At 30.6% G+C, this 18,381-nt stretch overlaps 2 protein-coding genes across 2 annotated transcripts; one reads left to right on the forward strand and one right to left on the reverse strand.

Moving 5' to 3' along the window:
- Positions 1 to 233: 233 nt before the first annotated feature.
- Positions 234 to 7,044, reverse strand: LOC112751474 (alanine--glyoxylate aminotransferase 2 homolog 3, mitochondrial). The gene is made up of 9 exons (XM_025800629.3): positions 6,530 to 7,044; positions 6,140 to 6,370; positions 4,553 to 4,723; positions 3,079 to 3,222; positions 2,410 to 2,589; positions 2,077 to 2,302; positions 1,872 to 1,985; positions 1,589 to 1,675; positions 234 to 596 (listed from the first exon to the last, which is right to left on the reverse strand). Exons 1-9 carry the CDS (start codon positions 6,767 to 6,769, stop codon positions 553 to 555), a joined length of 1,437 nt encoding a protein of 478 aa, XP_025656414.1. The 5' UTR covers positions 6,770 to 7,044; the 3' UTR covers positions 234 to 552.
- Positions 7,045 to 12,682: 5,638 nt separating this feature from the next.
- LOC140177386 (uncharacterized mitochondrial protein AtMg00810-like) lies at positions 12,683 to 13,099 on the forward strand. Its single transcript, XM_072210479.1, has one exon. The coding sequence runs from the start codon at positions 12,683 to 12,685 to the stop codon at positions 13,097 to 13,099; it is 417 nt and encodes a 138-aa protein (XP_072066580.1).
- The last annotated feature ends 5,282 nt before the right edge of the window (positions 13,100 to 18,381 follow it).

Below are 18,381 nucleotides of genomic sequence, written 5' to 3' on the forward strand. Positions count from 1 at the left end.
AGAAACACTAAATTCTATACCAAAAGCAACATCCACACTCGCAGTCAGTCTTGGGTTGGGGGTTGAAAGGACTCATATTTTCAAATCTCAAACTGAAAAATAGCATAGAAGTTGCAAAAGAATAAAAAAGCATAGAACGAAAGCGAAAGAATATACTAAGATCATGATTTGCAGAATCGCCTGAAATTAAAATAACACTCAATGAAATAAAATAACATAGGACGAAAACATCATTGTTAAACTAGAGACAATGAGATATTGACTCTTGTTATTATAAAATCACTTTTCTAAAAAGTTTAAACTTATAGGATGAAATAATATTTTAATTCGATGTTATAAAACTATTTTACCTAAAAGCTTAACTTGATAGGAAGAGACAATATAAATGATTATATATCTACACATATTTCATATTTCTAAGATCATAGTCTTCATATTGCAGGTCTAAAGTTGCTATCTGTGATTTCATCTCTATGAAGATGATATAATACATTTCCAGTTGATGAAGTAGCAACTTATTATTGACAATATCATAATCCACGTAGCTATGCTTTACATTCTAGACAGGGTCAAGTCCATTGCGTCTGCGAGGAAGTCTGCGACCAGTCAATGTAAAAATTTAATATTGCATCCATATTTTTTTTTCTTTTATTTCTTTTTGCGGAGACTTATAAATATATGGATAATGTATGTTTTTTGTTTTTAGTATTTGTAATTTTTTTAAAAATATTTTTAATATTTATTTTTTTATAATTTTGCTTTTAATATTTTTTTATTTGTGCCAAAATTATCTCTAAACGTTAATTTCATTTATACTATTAGGGACAAAATAAAAAATATCCAAAGTTAATTTTGGCATAAATAAAAAATTTTAGAGACAATTAAATAAATAAAAAATGTTAAGAATAAAATTAAATAAAATTAAATATTAAAAATATTTTTAAAAAATTGCAAATGTTAAAAGTAAAAAACATATTTGACCAAAGTTAATAAGATTTTTAACTTAAAAATTGTATACATTTAATTAGAAGTCTTACGATAGAGAAAACCTAAACAGTGAATTACATAAAATGACATATATAACTCGCAAGCACCCCTTGCTATTTAACTTTCTTAAGGTGTAATAATTCTATCCATTTTTATAATTTCACCGAATTTTATAATTTTACCGAATTTTCAATTAGATTCTTTTATATATATATATATATATATATATATATATATATATATATATATTTTTAATTAGATCCATACACCATATTAAATTTTGTAACTAAGTTTTTACCATGACAAAAACGTTAGAATTAGCGGAATATTCTATTAAACAAAATAGTCCATTTTGTTTAACGAAATATTCTATTAATTCCAATGTTTTTTGTCACAATAAGGATTTAGTTACAAAATTTAATTGGTATAAAGACCTAATTAAAAAGAAAAAATGTACAAAAACTTAATTAAAAATTTAATAAAATTATAAAGACTAATAAAATAATTAAACATTTCTCTTATGTGAGACTTCCATGTAATGGAAAATAATCATTAAAACTTAGTAATGTATATAATTAATGGATTAGAGGCTGAAGCTAACCTGCATCTTCTTTGGTGAAACAGAGAGGTGGTGTGATTCTGAAGACATTTCCATAGTAACCACCCTTTCCAATTAGCACTCCTAATTCTGCAGTAATAACAGCAGACAAGCGCAGGTTAGCATACTAAGAGGGATATGAACATTGGAGGCTACTCAAACACAACAAAAGAGGTCCTGCTAACATCTCAAGCATTCACTTTTTTTCATATTTAGAAATTTAAATGCTCAAAAGGCTAGAATTGTTTAGATATGAGACCTTTTGAGGATTCTTCCATGAATTTACCTTTCATTTGGTCCATTACATGTAGTGTTTCGGCTTTTGCAGGAGTTTTAAGTTCTCGATCGGCGACAAGTTCAACTCCTAGCATGAGACCTCTTCCTCTCACATCACCAATCACTACACATGAAAGATGAAACCAATTATGTTTAGGGAAAAGGAAAAGACAATTCCTGAATAAATTGCAATAGCAATAATGGGAAAGGATTACATTCATATTTATCTTTGAGTGCAGTTAACCTCTCCTTCAAGTAAGATCCAACAAGAAGAGCATTTTGTTGAAGCTTCTCTTTCTCTATTACTTTCAGAACTGCCAACCCTGCAGCAGTACATACAGGGTTCCCACCAAAGGTGTTGAAGTAACATCGGCGCGTCAAGACCTCGGCGATCTCTGGAGTAGTTACAACAGCACCAAGGGGAATGCCATTTCCAATGCCCTGCCAAAGGAGCCAACATTGTCACCAACAAATTAGAGATGTTCATATCAAATCATTTATAATGATAAAGTATATTTTCATTCTCAATTCATCAATACAAGAAGTACCTTGGCCATTGTGACTATGTCAGGAACAACACCATGAGACTCAAATCCCCAGAAATGGCTGCCGATGCGAGCAAAGCCGGCCTGAACTTCATCGGCAATACAAAGCCCTCCAGCTTTCTTAACCATACTGTAAGCAGCAGGCAAGTAACCAGGAGCCAATTCCACAATACCCCCAACTCCCTATCAGAAACAGGACAAGATTGAAGATGAGTCACTTTTAGCCTTTTACATACGGATCAAGTTTCTTTCAAGTGAAGAAGTTGGTAGAGCGAGAAAGTGAGAGCTTAATCATCCTTGAATCAAAATAGTGGAACTCACAAATGATATAAATTACAATTACGAATTCAATGATGATTAACCCCTTTATCAAATTACAATTTTTCTCACTTTAGAAGATCTTTTTCCTTTCCATTATGTCTCAAATGAATTCTCATAAATATTCAATAAAAGTTTTATGTTATACAAAGTGAATTGAAGATTCAAGCTGGCGAATTAAATCCTTTAAAATAAGCTAATACAGATGCAGCATTTTACTTGTAAGTTAATTTATATCTTAAGTTGTTCAATTTACATGCTATAAACAAGAAGAAATCATGTCATTGCAGTTTCTTTTACCCAATTAATTTTGTCTTCTTTTAATGAGTATTAATTTTAACATACGTAATATACCTGTATTGCTTCAGATATGAACGCTGCAACATTTCCAGAAGTTCCAAAGTTAATGACATCTTGGACATCTCTTGCATATTTTTCTCCGTCAGAACCAAAGATACCTCTGTATGGATCTGGATTCACTACATGATGAACACCACTCTGTTGGAAGCACCAGCACAAGAATCTATTAGGCTCGTACTATTTTAGTATTTTCACATTTTACTAGTTAGAATTGAAAATGCAACCGACAAGGAATGCAATGCTTTCTGGTTAACAAGAAATAAATTGAAAACTTACTAAGGTACTAAATGGAAAGATACAAAATTTATGGCCATTATGGCCATGATGTCAACTATGTTGTTTAATCCAAATTGAGACAGACAAAATCACACATCATGCCATCATGGAGTTCTGAACTTGTGATGTGTGATATTATCTGCTAAAGGGGCTCCACAATTTCAATTCTAGAAGCACACGGCACTTAACTAGCACTGTTAATGGAACGTGTTATAGTTTCCAACTTGCCATAGTAGAACTCTTCTTTTTTTTTTTTGAAAAGAAATTAAAATTTGTTTAGTTCCTTTAACTGGTTATAGCTACATGTGATTTGTCCCACTGAAGCCAATATCCGTTGATGTTGCCATCACGCACATGGAAAGCTAGGTAGACAACCTAGTCAATTCACCAACCAAGTGAACTTAAGGCCATGACTTGATTATTTTGGATTTAATTTGATTTTATAAAAGAGATTATCAGTATATTAAAATTAAATTATAAACAATTTTTATTTATCATCAATATGATAATTTTTTTTGTCTCTATTTAAGTAGTATTTTTTTTTTGTTTAGACCCACATAATTTTTTTGGTAAAAAATATTGAAGAAATAAATAAATTAATCTATAATATTATTGCTATTGCATACACAAATCACTAAGGAGACGTGTAATAAACTACAAGTTATTATTCTTTAGGTTAAAATGACATTTTTTTTAAGGGAAAGTATGAGGAGCCAATGAAATATTTATACAATGTGTACAATGGAGGTTTATGAAGTATTAAAGATATAATTATTAGTGTTACATTTTTCTATCAACTGAAGTTTTTGGGATGAGTGGTATCATGACATGGTATTAAAGCGCTAGATCCGAAAGGTCAAGAGTTCGATTCTTGGTGAACCCAAAAATTAGTTTATTATCCCTTGTACTCGGATGGTTATTCTAAATAGTGTAGGAGATGTTCATTTCATAACTCGGATGGTTATTCTAAATAGTGTAGGAGATGTTCATTTCATAACTCAATAGCTATTGTACACATTGTACAAATAGTCCATTGTCTCCCTAGGGGATCCTTTTTTTAAATGCTAAACTGAAATCAAACGAATGTTTTTGGGAGGACTACAAAAACCATATATGGAATTATGGATATCTCTAAAACAACAAAAAAATATTTAATCCAAAATTAAATTAAATTAACATAAAATTATAATACCTGAACTACATTAAATTTCCAGATGCTTTGTGCAGTGGCACCCATGGTCCCAGCTGCATTCCCATGATAGGCATTCCTTAAAGATATTATGTCATGGCACCCAGTGTACAACCTTGCTATCATTATCGCTAATTCGTTTGCTTCAGTTCCAGAATTTGTGAAAAACACCACCTACGTATATCGGTATATGTCAAGTTTTTAAGACAAATCAAATTCGTGCATGCCGGTATTTTAAAATTATGCATATAAAACTGCAACTTAGAGCATATAACAATACACTAACTTTAACATAAACAAAAATAAAAATGAAAATTCGGCGGTTGTACACTTGTACTACATAGTTTTTTTTTTTTTTTTTTTTTTTGGGTACGATTGTACTAACATAGACATAAGACATAAACAGTTATGGTACAGAATATACTTAAACTTCAATTTTATCATTATTATAATATATAAGAGAAATAGTAGAGGCCGAATTATCAGAATTTATATTGTTGGTCATTATTTAACTATCAAGTTAATTCTTTTAATTTAGTAATTTTTAAATATTAATAATTAACTAATAACAAAAAATAATAAATTTTAATTACCCTCTCACATTTCTCCTAATATAACATAGGAGATAATAATACAAGTGAAACATGTTACGCTTGAAAATGACATGCACATTTTATCTTTGGTCTGAATCCATGTGCTAGCATGGATACCACCCAAGTGATCGATTAGACGAATGGCATCCCATGAACCATCAACTTACATATAATTCATTAATGGTTAAAGAAAGCAATTTTCTATCTTGTTATCAGATATAACCAACAATAAAAATATTATTTATATATTAAAAATAATTATTAAAATTGATTATTATATATTTTTATATAAATAAATATATTATCTAACTTATATTTTAATATATATTATATATTAATAACTAATTTTAATATACATCTAATATGATTAAATCAACAAAATCTATTATGTTATCTACATAAAAAATATTAATTTTTTGTTAGGTTAATTTTTTCAATAAAAATCAAACTTTAATTTTTTTATAAAAATTTTAATATTATATCATGAAATTATTTTTTTATTTTAATTAAAAATATATAAATAATTATATAACTAAATTTTCTCTTTTTATTTATTTTTTAAAAAAGAAAAATAGCTCAACTTCCACCTTTCACATCTGTCCCCTTTCTATAAAAAATTAGACATAGGATAATAACGCCACGTATTACACGTCACCTCAAATATATATTTTTCTTCTATATAGTATGGTTTTGATTGCACCAGTAACGAAAACTTAACGCATACCATACCATACGCATGCATAGGCCAAAAATAAAAATTTAAAAACAAACATAAGGAGCACTTATTATTATACTAACAAATAAAAGAAACGACACGTAAAAAGCGTGGAGTGGATCGCAAAGTAGTTTATAGAAGATTGATTTCTATATATGATGATCGGTATAAAACTTCCCAATAATATTTCATGCAGAGTCATGAATAATTTTAAAAAATATAAAAATAAAAATTATGTATACTGATTCAATTGATCGTAATTGATGTGCTGAAATAACAGACCTTAAGGTTACCGGGGAGTTTGGAAGCGAGAGCTTGGGCAAAATCGGCGATGGCGTGGTTAAGGTAGAGCACAGTAGAGTGTTGCAACCGTTTGGTTTGGTTGATGATGGCGTCGACCACATCTGGGTGGCAGTGCCCGCAGCACACCGTAGCAATTCCCCCGAATGCATCCAAGTACCTCTTTCCCTTCTCGTCGAACAAGTATTGCTTCTTCCCTTCCACCACATTCAGCTGCAACCCACCGCACACAATCATTATTTCTCTAAATAATTAATTTATATTTTTTAAATAAATAATTAATAATTAAAATCGTCAAATTTGAAAGAATATTTAAAATATTAAATATATCAATTAACATAGAGAAAATGATAGGGTGTATCGCGGACTCACGGGATTCTTGTAAAAATGAAACAGTGAAGGGCTCAGATACTCCCTCCGCTTCGCCAGTATTTCGTCACCAGAAGGACCGGAGTACGGCGGAGGAGCGTAGTCAAACGGTGGAAGCTCCAATTCGACGGCGGCTCTGGATGCAACGTCGTTTTTGACCGCTGCCTGAGGGAAGCTACTCTGCCAACGAAGCAGCTGCGGCGATCGCCGTTGCAACAGCTTCCTCGCAAGAATCATCGCCATTTTCGTTCCCGTGGACGGAGAATTTCCGGCGATTTGCTCCGATAATGCAGGACCCAACCCAACCCTTTGCTGTGAAAAGAGAGAGAAAGAATCTGTTTGAGTGAGAGAGTGAGAATGAGAAGACGAATGAGGTAGTTACAGAGGAGTTATTATATAGGAGGGAAATGGTGACGGTGATGACGTGGCATATTTGGTGGGAGTGTTGTTGAAAAACCAAAAAGACCCTTGGAGATGACATAAAATTACGGTTTTGGGAATACAGTGCACTGATCACTGAAATTGCAAAATGTCTCCACCGGATGAACTTAATTAATTCAACTGATGCACTTTCTAGAAGTTTTTAATTATGGAAAATAAAAAATGATTAAAGAAATTAGAAATGGTCTAGTGGTCAATGAGAATGGCAGAGAATTAGGTATGAAAATTATATTATAAATTTCACTGCAGCTAATATTATAATTACGAAAATGGATAATATGTATAAAAATGTTAATTTTTCTAATTATTAAGAACTTGTTTGGAACTAGGAATCAGAATTTATTGAAGAATCAAATTCTTTTCCATATTTTGTAATAAACAAAATTTAATCATTTTAATTTTAATAAAAATTTTAATTCCCACGTTTACTCTATTTATAAATCAGATCACTTTTCATTTAGTTTTAAAAATTGAAAATCCAAAATATCTTTACAAAAGTATTTAAATTCTTTTTAGTTAAAGATAAATTAGTAAAATCAAAATCAATAAGAATTTAATTCTATCAAAATTATGTATCATTTTAAATTATGAATTTGAATTAAAAATTAAATTAATTTTTTAAATAGAATTAGAATTCTTTTCTCTTAAAACGTCTTTAAATAAATATGTTTGATATCATTTATTGAATAAATTATCATGTATTAAATTTTTTATACGTGATAGATTAAAAGTATTCTCTTTATTAAAAAATATTACTGTATTCTTGAAATCGTTAATTTGAGTCAGATATCAAATTTTTAATTTGTTTTGTTGAGTTTGAAGAACTAATTAACAAGATATTATAAATAATGACTAAACATTATTATTGAATTAAAAGTCAATTATGTGTATGATTAGTTTGTCTAGTGTGTAAAAAGTTGATTTAATCAACACTGACCCAAGGAGAAAAAAAACAACAAATTGCATCTGATCCACTTCCACACAAGATCAAGAAAATAGTTGTTAATCACAACAATAATTTTCCCTTCAGAAATAAAAGAATGTTTCATTTCTATCTGAAACAAAGAAATGCTTCAGGCCTCAAATTGAAAAAATGAGCATATCCATAAACAAGCCCAAATCGATAGTCTACATCCAAGTCTATTTACTTGGTTGCTAACTAAAGAGAATGAGTTCTATTTGTATTTGAACCAATTCACCTCACCATCAAAATTAAACTTTTTCTTCTCTTTTTTCCATCACCCACGTGAAAGTTCAAAAGAAAAGAAAAAAAGAAAAGTTTTAAACTAGGGCAAAATAAAAAAACAAAAAAGAGTTACTAAATCCAAGCAAAAAGAGAAAGTCAAAGAAGTTAGAGTTAAAGGCAAGATCACATCCAAAGGACAAATTACAAAAAGAAATTTTCATATTTGTGCTTCATTATTGAAACTCGATGAAGAGATCTTCTTCTTGCATACACAGATTCAAAAAGTTGAAGGCATTGAAGATGATGAAATTCTGCTGTGAATCAACGCTCAAGAATTAAATTTGGAGTCAAAGCAAGAATGCACGGTTTAGATTCAAGAAGTAATTTGAAAAATGATGAAAGAAAAGATAGAAGATATGGATGCATGCATGATTCAGTCACTGCTTCTACTCTATCTCTCCTCTATGCCGCCACTACTATTTCTGATTTTCAGGAGAAGAAGTCAAACAAGTGTTGAAACAAGTTACAAGTTTTGGAAGCTTCACTCCTTTATTAAAGAGGTGAACAGCCAAAGATTGGAGTAAGGAGTGAGAGCACACCGTTTGAGTTCCTATAGCTTACAAAGTTATTACACTCTTCTCTTTCATGGTTCTCATTGGATATCTTATTTTCTCAGTTTAGTCATTTTCTGTTTTCAATGAAAAAAGACAATACTGTGAGGATTATATGAAAAAGCCATTGAGTGAAAAAAGACTAATATACTAAGCAAAGAGTATGAAATATTTTTTATAAAAGAAGAAGAATCAATTGATGACATGTTTGAGAGATTCTCTATCATCATTAATAACTTGGATGTTTTGGGAATTACTCATTTCGAACAAGTGCTAGTGAAGAAAGTCTTGAGAAGCCTGATTAAAGAGTAGGAAACCATTACTACTGTTATCTCTGATAAGTTAAATAACCTATACTGAGTTGAGAGAAAAGTTACTAGCTAATAAAATCATTCACTTAAAAAATGATACAAAAAAAGGAGTGACTCTTAAATCTTATACTGAATCGTTGGATGATGAATCCAGTGACTGATTATCAAATGATGAGATTGTGTATTTTGTTAGAAAACTTAGAAGACTGATGAGACAAAAAAGAAGGAACAGAGGAGGTAGCTCAAAGAAACCAAGAAGGACATTAGCAAAGTCATTTGCCACAACTACAGAGAAGTTGGGCATTACAAATATAATTGTCCCAAACTCAAGAGAGAAGACAAGTCTTGAAAGGACAAGAAGAAGAGACTTATACATTATGGCTTCTTGGGAAGATTTGGAAAATGACACTGAAGAGGATGAAGAGTCGGACAACAATTCGTAAGCATGCTTAATGGTCAATCACAGTCACAATAATGAGGTAACCTTTCTTAAACCCTCTAATGAAGGCTTCCATCTTATGATTGATGAACTTAATGAAAAAATTAGAATTTTTTTTGAATTAATGCCATAAACTTGAATCTGAAAATGACAATTTAAAGGCTGAAAATGTTTATTTCAAAGAAAAATTAAAAAAAGTAAAAAGTAATATTGGTCTTATTGAAGAGAACACAAAGCTTGAATCTGAAATCAAAAGACTTGATGAAAAGCATTCTGTTGTTGCCTACTTAAACTTCATTGAAGAAAATGAAAGGTTGTATAAAGTGATTAAGGGTCTAAATCATGACATAACTAAATTTGTTTAAAATTCTAAAAATTTAGACAAATTATTAACTAGTTAAAGATCTCTTTTTGAGAAAGTTGGATTAGAGTATCATAAAAAAACTGAATTTGTTTTTGAAAAATTTTGCTTTGAAAATGAAACCTCAATATCCAAAAACAAAATCGGTTAAAATCCAAATCACTTTGAAAAATCAATAAGAAATTTTTTTTGTCATACATGCAATAAATTTGGTCATTTGTCTATTTAATGTTTCATCTTTGAAAGAAAAATTGGTGATAAAATTTACAAAGCGATTGAAAAATACAATGCTTTTGGGCAACCAAAATAGTTTAACGTTAAAGAATCCAAAATGATTTGGATACTTAAGATCACTTAAAAATATTGTGCAATTTTGCCTAGCATCCAAAATTAAGAATGACATGTGATACTTGGATAGTGGATGCTCTAGGTACATGATCGAAAAGTCTACATTCTTCATAAAGCTTGACAAATACGATGGAGATTTTGTGACTTTCGGTGATGACGGAAAGGCAAAGATAATGGCCATAGGTAAGGTGGGTAAGAGTTTCTCTACTTTTATTAATGATGTATTCTTAGTTGATGGATTGAAACATAATCTTCTAAGTGTTAGCCAATTATGTGATTTAGCCTATTTGGTTATTTTCAAACAGTTAGAATGCTTAGTTGTTTGTGAAAATTTTGGTGAAACTTTGTTTGTAGCTAAAAGATGCAATAACATGTATGAACTCACCTTGGAGGAACTAAAAGAACAAAATGTAGCTTGTTTTACTTCCATTGAATCTGAAAAATGGTTATAGCATAAGAAATTGGAACATACTAGCATGTTTCAAATTTCTAAACTTGTGAAAAAGAATTTGGTAAAAGATCTTCTAAAAATCAAATTTCACAAAGACATCACTTTTGATGCTTGTCAATTGAGTAAACAAACTAAAAGCTCTTTTAAACCCAACATGGCATCTCTACAAAGGACTATTAAAAACGCTACATATTGATCTTTCTGGTCCCACTAGGACTCAAAATCTATGTGGTAAACACTATGATTTGGTGGTAGTTAATGATTATACAAGATTTGGATGAATTATTTTTCTGGCTCATAAAGATGATGCCTTTTAACTTTTTCAATTTTATACAAAAAGATTCAAAATGAAAAAGATTTAAAAATTATTTTTATAAGAAGTGACTATGGAAAAGAATTTAAAAACAAGACTTTAAATTATTTTGTGATGAATTTGGAATTTCTCAAAATTTCTTATGTCGTAGAACACCTCAATAAAATGGATTTGTTAAAAGGAGAAATAGAAGCTTTTAAAAAATGGCTAGGACAATATTTTGTGAAAATAAAGTTCTAAAATTTTTTTGGGCTGAAACAGTAACGCTGCTTGTTATATTTTAAACCAAACAATCATTCAAAAAGTTTTAAAGAAAAACATCATATGAAGTTTGGAAAGGAATACTGCCCAACTTTAAATATTTTCATGTTTTTGGATGTAAATGCTTTGTTTTAAATACTAAAGACAATCTTAAAAAGTTTGATCCAAAATCTTATGAAGGTGTTTTTATTGGTTATTCAACCACTAGCAAAATATATAGAGTTTAACTCAAGGAATATAGAAGTATTGAAGAATCCATACATGTTACCTTTTGTGATTCTAATACAATTTCAAGTGTTATTGAAGAGAATGATATAATAATTGAAAATGAGTTAAGCTCTAAAAGGATCGAAGGTGAAGACAAATCAGAACCATCATTGAAAAATGTTGTTTTGATTTTTCAAACCAAAATACAGGAGACAATTCTATTTTGTCTCCTAATAAAACAGAGAATTCTGGAAATCTCAATAGTGCAGAATTTAGTCATATCCAACCTAAGATCACTTCACCAAAACCCAGAGAATGAAAGTTCTTGAAGAATTATCCACATGAGTTCATTATTGGAGATTCATCTCAAAGAGTTACCACAAGATTCTCAAGTAGAAGAAGGACAAAACTTAATGAGATTGTTCTTATCTCTCAAGTGAAACTTCAAAACATGAGGGAAGTACTCAATCATCCTTCATGAGTCAAGAAAAGAGGAAGAATTTGTCTAATTTGAAAAGAATGAGGTTTGGATTTTGGTATCTAATTCGAATGGTAAGAAGGTAACATGTACTAAATGGATCTTTTGAAATAAATTGGGTAAGAATGGTAGTGTCGTTAGAAACAAAGTTAGATGGGTAGTTCAAGGGTATGACGAAGAAAAGGGCATTGACTTTGATGAGCCATTTGTTCCGGTTGCAAGAATGGAAGCAATAAGATTATTGCTTGCATATGCAACCCACAAAGGGTTTAAGCTTTTTCAAATGAATGTCAAATATGCCTTTTTGAATGGATTTATTGATAGAGAAGTATACACAACATAATCCCCGGTTTTGAAAATAAAGACCTCCCAAACTATGTTTTTAAACTCTCTAAAGCACTTTATGGTTTGAGACAAGTTCTAAGAGTTTGGTACGAAAGACTTAGTTCCTTCTTGTTGAAAAATAGTTTTCAAAGGAAAACTATGGATACAACTCTTTTCATTAAAGAATCTAATGATCATTTCATACTTATTCAAGTTTATGTGGATGATATTATGTTTGGATCGGCTAATGAAGTATTATGTGTTGAGTTTAAAAAATTAATGACTAGTGAGTTTGATATGAGTATGATAGAAGAACTTATATTTTTTCTAAAACTCCAAACCAAACAAACTACTAGTAAAATTTTTGTGCATCAAGGTATGCCAAGGAGTTAATAAAGAAATTTAGTTTAAAAAAGTCTAAATCAATGAGTACACCAATGCATCTAAATTCTAAACTTGAAAAGGATGACATGGAGAAAGATGTGGTTGAAACAAAGTATAGAAGAATGATAGGATCTCTCATGTATCTAACTTTCTCTAGACCGGATATTGTTCAAAGTGTTGGACTTTGTTCTAAATTTCAATCTCATCCAAAAGAATCACATCTTTTTGATGTAAAAAGGATCATTAGATACATTAATGGCACTGCTGATTTTGGTCTTTGGTATCCCAAATCTGACGAGTTTTGTGTAGTTGGCTATTGTGTTAAAGATTTTGTCGGAGATCGTGTTGATAGAAGAAGCACTTTAGGAATTTGTTGCTTTCTTAGACAGTCCTTGAATGTGTGGTCAAACAAGAAGCAAGTTACTGTTGCATTATCCACTGCTGAGGCTGAATCATAGCCGCTTCTTTTTGTTGTTCACAAATTTTTTGGCTGAAAACACAATTTGCAGATTACTAATTGTAAGTCAATAGTATCCCTTAACTTTGTGATAATATGAGTGAAATTAACATTTTCAAAAACCTTGTTTTATACTCAAGAATCAGGCACATTAAAGTGAGATTTCACTCCATTAGAAAATATGTGCAAAATGAAACAATTGACATATAATTTATGAAATTTGAGGATCAATTGACTAATATTTTTACAAAACCTTTGTGTGAAGAAAGATTTTGTAAATTAAAAACTGCATTAGGAATTGTTGATGTTGAGTTTTTCAACTAAATGTGATTAAACTATTTTCTGGTTGTTTTTGTCTCTCAGGTCGACATGAGATAAAACTACTTAGATGATAACTCCCTTTAGGTTCCTTGAATTTCAGACTAAGTGTTGGTACTTCTAATTGATATGGGTCAAAACTAAATCATTGGTGGTCCATTGTATTTCCTTAAAACCACCATTGAGCTCAAGAAGAAGAAATTCTATTTTATGAAGTGGACCTCATTGCTTGCTTTGATCATTCACATCAAAAAGGTATTTGCTTTTAAGGGTTTTTCTTCAAGTCAAATCACTTTCTGATTTTCAAAATCTTATAACTGTTTTGTTTTTTCAAACTGCTTGTATTTGTTTTAAAATTTAATTTTTTTTCAAAACCCCTTTCATTTATCTTTTTTGTTTTCAAAAAGGGGGAGGCACTAAGTATTTAAAGCAGTTATTACTCGAAAACTTCTCACCTTTTCCACCACACCCACATTCTCTTCACCACATTCATTATTTCATTAACCATGAGAAAGAAAGTTGCCACGAAAAGAAGAACATGGACTATTCGATCTCCATAAAACCATCCACAAAAAGGACAAGCCCACACCTACATTCATAGTTTTTCTCACATTCCTCTTCTATATCCGAGCCTATGGCAAGGATCAAAACCACCTCTCGCAGACCCGCTTCAGTACCACAAGATGCAGAAATTTCTAGGGCAAATATGGCAAAAGAAAAAAAACTATGACAGATGAAGAACCACCAACTACTCCTCTTCCTCGTTTATCCTCTCATCTGCAAGGACGTTCAGCTCCTTCCAGTCACCCTTCCAAAAGTAACAGAAGACCTTTTCTTAACTCGGTGAAAGAACCTACTAATCCTGATCCAGTAGGTTTTAAATCTCAATTTGGTAATCGCCTTCACTCTCATTATGATCCTCTCCACTTTTTTTCAATTATAAATTTTGAGTTCCATAAAGATATTATTTTCAAAAGACCTCTGTGCTCATCTTATGTTGCTGACCTAAAAGCATTAGCTGAAAAAGAAATTGATTTCATTGAAAATTTTGTTTACTTAGATTGGAAAAAATTCTTTAAAATTAGAAAGCCTATCTATCTTGATTTGGTTAGAGAATGTTATGCAAACATGTACTATAGTGAAGAATCTGTTCACTCATATGTTAAAGGCCACCAAATTTGAACAAAGAAACTATTGGTGAAACCCTTGATTATTATGATGACGTCAATATCTACATTTTTGGAAAATAGGATAATAATCTGAACATTTCACACAAATATGTATTGGCTAACATATGTGAAAATATATCCCTCATGGATGGTGTTATACCTCTAATCATAGAGCCTTAGGTCCAACCAAAGTCCAATTTTACCGCCTCATCACTCACATACTTATGCTCCAAAGTGGTTCATTTAAAAAAATCACTCTCTGTGATACCTTGGTCCTCTATGCAATACTCAACAAATCTGAAATCTCATTTGCTTACTTGATGATGCACCATATGTATGATTGTATCAAAAGCGATAAAAGTATTTTTCTTTCATATGGCATATTTTTAACTTGCATCTTTTAGTATTTTGGTGTTGATTTGAGAACGAGATACAAGAAAATAAAAATTTATATCTTAAGAGTGGTGCTGCAGTAAAATAATCTAAAGGAAAGGACACAAAGGCAGCAAAGGACATGGTTTTAGAAGAAGATGATGATGAAAGTATTCCTCCTCCATTTGCTATAGGGACGACATCATCCTCTCACAAGTACTTAATTAATGGCATTGTCAAGGACATCTTACATGAATTTGTGAATCTCACTATGCAAATGATCAACTCGAGCCAACAAGCTAGAAAACTGGTAATTCAAAATGAGAACTCCTTTAGGAAATCTAAAAGCCGAGTTGAAGAGCTACTCAAATACATAGATGCCTTGGAAGACGATTAAGCAATGTCCGAGCAAAAAGAAGATCATCTTGGAACCGAGGATGAGAGATCCGATGTCTAGCCCCTGTTTGATGCTGCTGCTGTTTAAAAATTTGCTTTTCTGATTTTTGGTCTTTGAATTTTCTTGTTTGGATACTGTTTACTGTTAGATCACTGTAATAGTCGTAGGCACTTAACTTTGACACTAACACAATTACTTATTTTGCACTTATGTCTTGCATATTGAACTATTTTTTGTGCAAGTTTACCCTCCTTGATAACAAAAGAGGAGTAAGTGTTGTGTGAAAATGAATTGAAATTATCATGATACTTGACGCAGGCTACAGTTTCTGTTTTTAAAATTACTATTTGCAGCTCTGATTGTGTATACTGCTCTAATTATATATATTACTTTGATGGTGAATATTGATTATACTTATTGATCATAGCTTTGTTTGATATCTGAGTTTTTGACTATGTAGTTCTGATTAATGGTTGTTTTAAGGCTGTTTGATGATATTTTTTGAACAAATAAATAGCTTTGTAAATATTGACTAGTGATCAAACAGGTTTTCTAAGATATAAAACTTTTTGGATAATTCTTGGATGTTTGAGATTATTTTTATGTAAAGTTTATTCATCTTGGTTGAAAAATACAAACATTCAGGGGAAGTCTAGTGATTAAAAGAAAGGGGGAGTTTTCAAACCAAAAGAAACATCAAAAGAAAATTCTTAAAACTCTTCTTATTTTTTTTTAATTCATTTCATAATATTTGTCATTAATGAAAAATTGTTGAGTTTGAAGAACTAACAACATATTATAGATGATGAATAAATATTATTATTGGATTAAAAATTAATTATGTATATGATTAATTTATTTAATGTGCAGAAAATTAATTTAATCAACACTAGCCCAATAAACAAGAAAATAAGCCCAAATTGCGTCTGGCCTACTTATGACCAAGATCAAGAAAATAGTTTTTAATCATAACAACAATTTTCCTTCAAAAATAAAAGAATGCTTCATTCCTATCTGAAACAAAGAAATGTTTCAAGCCTTAAATTGAGGAAGTGAGTCCATATCCATAAACAAGTCCAAATTGGTGGTCCACATCCAAGCCCATTTACTTGGTTGCTAACTAAAGAGAATGAGTTCCTTTTACATCTGAACCAATTTACTTCACCACCGAAATTAAACTCTCTCTTCTGTCTTATTCTCTCTTTCCTATCACCCACGTGAAAGCTCAAAAGAAAAGAAAGAAAGAGGGAAGCTCTGAGTTAAGACAAAATAAAAAAACAAAAGGGAGTTACCAAATTCAAGCAAGAAGAGAAAGTCAAAGAGGCTAAGACTAAAGACAAGACCACATTCAAATGACAAATCACAAAAAGGAGTTTTCATATTTGTGCTTCATTGAAGCTTGATGAAAATATCTTCTTCTTGCATACACAGATTCGAAAAGTTGAAGGCATTTAAGATGATGAAACTATAATGTGAATCAAAGCTCAAGAATCAAACTTGGAGCCAAAGTAAGAATGCATGGTTCAGATTCAAGAAGCAATTTAAAAAAGGATGAAAGAGAAGATAGAAGGTATGGATGCCTGTATGATTCAGTCACTGCTAAGGCTGTAATCAGTTTGGTTTGGTTCGATTTTGGATCGAAAATCAACCGAACCGACTTGTTTGGTTCTATAGTGATGCCAACTGTTCGGTTTGCTGCTTTTTGGACAATCAAACCGAACCGAACCAAATCCACAGTAGTTTGGTTCGGTCGGTTTTTTCAATTTTTTTAAACCTAATAATCAGAATTTAAATCACCATAAAATGAAGTTTAAAACCGTCAATAAACTAGAATAACAAGAGTATATCACATTCAAATTCAATACAATTTCAACTTGTCCCAACAATTAAACATAAAAATAAAGACAATTTAAAATGTCTAGCAAACAACAAAATCAAACACACTTTAAACATACTAAAAACCAAAACAACCATTTTAAACCAAATAAAAACCAAAAGAACCACCATGCTTAATCTGAATCCACACCAGATTCATCATCATCTTCTCTGGTTGGTGTAATTTCTACAAAAATAAAACAAAGAAATCAATATAGATTATAAACATAAACATAATATAGATTATAAATTATAAATATAAAGTCATAAATTTGTTGGCTACATATATATAAACATAACAATGAACAACAAAATACAGCATTCAAACTTATTCAAAAATATTGTTTCTAATATTTATGCAACAATAACAAATTATGAAACATACTAAATAACAAAGTATTAAATCATAATAAAATTGAGGATGTTTGAAAATAAAGATAAATATAAAATCTTAAAATGAAGAAGTCTTGACCCAAAGAGACAGCAAAAAAGTGAAAAACTAATCAACTTTAGAGCATTTTGGTAAAGACCTACACACAATTGAAAAGATTAATCCAAAAGTACTAGCTCCTCATCACTTCGTAACTAATCTCATTAAGTCAGTTCAAACAAGCATTAGGTGAAACTAACATAATAGACTTACTAGGTATTGTAATAAATATTTTGCAAGCAACTAAAGGCAATAACTAATCACCTAATAATAATACTCTTGGCAGCCACCAATCTTAAATTTATGTTGAAAATAAATAAAATTTAAGCGCTTGTTGCTATCCTAAATGACATGAAAATAATCCATTATGACAGTATAAACGAAATTATTGTAAGTCACCCACAATGTTTCTTGATTACTATTTTTCTTGTCCTTTTTTTCCTTTTTTTCTCTTTCCCAAACGATGACAAAGGAGAGGTCAAGTCCTGATAAAGAAGAGGAAGTTCATGATGGTAAACAAGTCATAGATAGAGCCATATAAAGATCAAACTTAGACACAATAGGTAAATTTCCTTTCAGGCTCACATGATAGAGCCATAGAGGCTCCCCGCTAGTCATCATCGGTATCAAACAAGAACTCAAAATCATAATAATTCACCTAATAATAATATATAATTCAAGCTTACTAGATGGAGATAATAAATGAAGCAAAAATAGATATA

Source organism: Arachis hypogaea, chromosome 2, assembly GCF_003086295.3.
Source record: "Arachis hypogaea cultivar Tifrunner chromosome 2, arahy.Tifrunner.gnm2.J5K5, whole genome shotgun sequence".
In the NCBI taxonomy this organism is placed as follows: domain Eukaryota; kingdom Viridiplantae; phylum Streptophyta; class Magnoliopsida; order Fabales; family Fabaceae; genus Arachis; species Arachis hypogaea.

Coding starts and splice junctions, on each gene's coding strand:
- LOC112751474 (XM_025800629.3), bottom strand. CDS start 6,769: ATGGCGATGATTCTTGCGAGGAAGCTGTTGCAACGGCGATCGCCGCAG. Junction 2,590..3,078: donor TCATATCTGAAGCAATACAG/GTATATTACGTA, acceptor TGTTTCTGATAG/GGAGTTGGGGGTATTGTGGA. Junction 1,676..1,871: donor TGTAATGGACCAAATGAAAG/GTAAATTCATGG, acceptor TTATTACTGCAG/AATTAGGAGTGCTAATTGGA.
- LOC140177386 (XM_072210479.1), top strand. CDS start 12,683: ATGAGTACACCAATGCATCTAAATTCTAAACTTGAAAAGGATGACATG.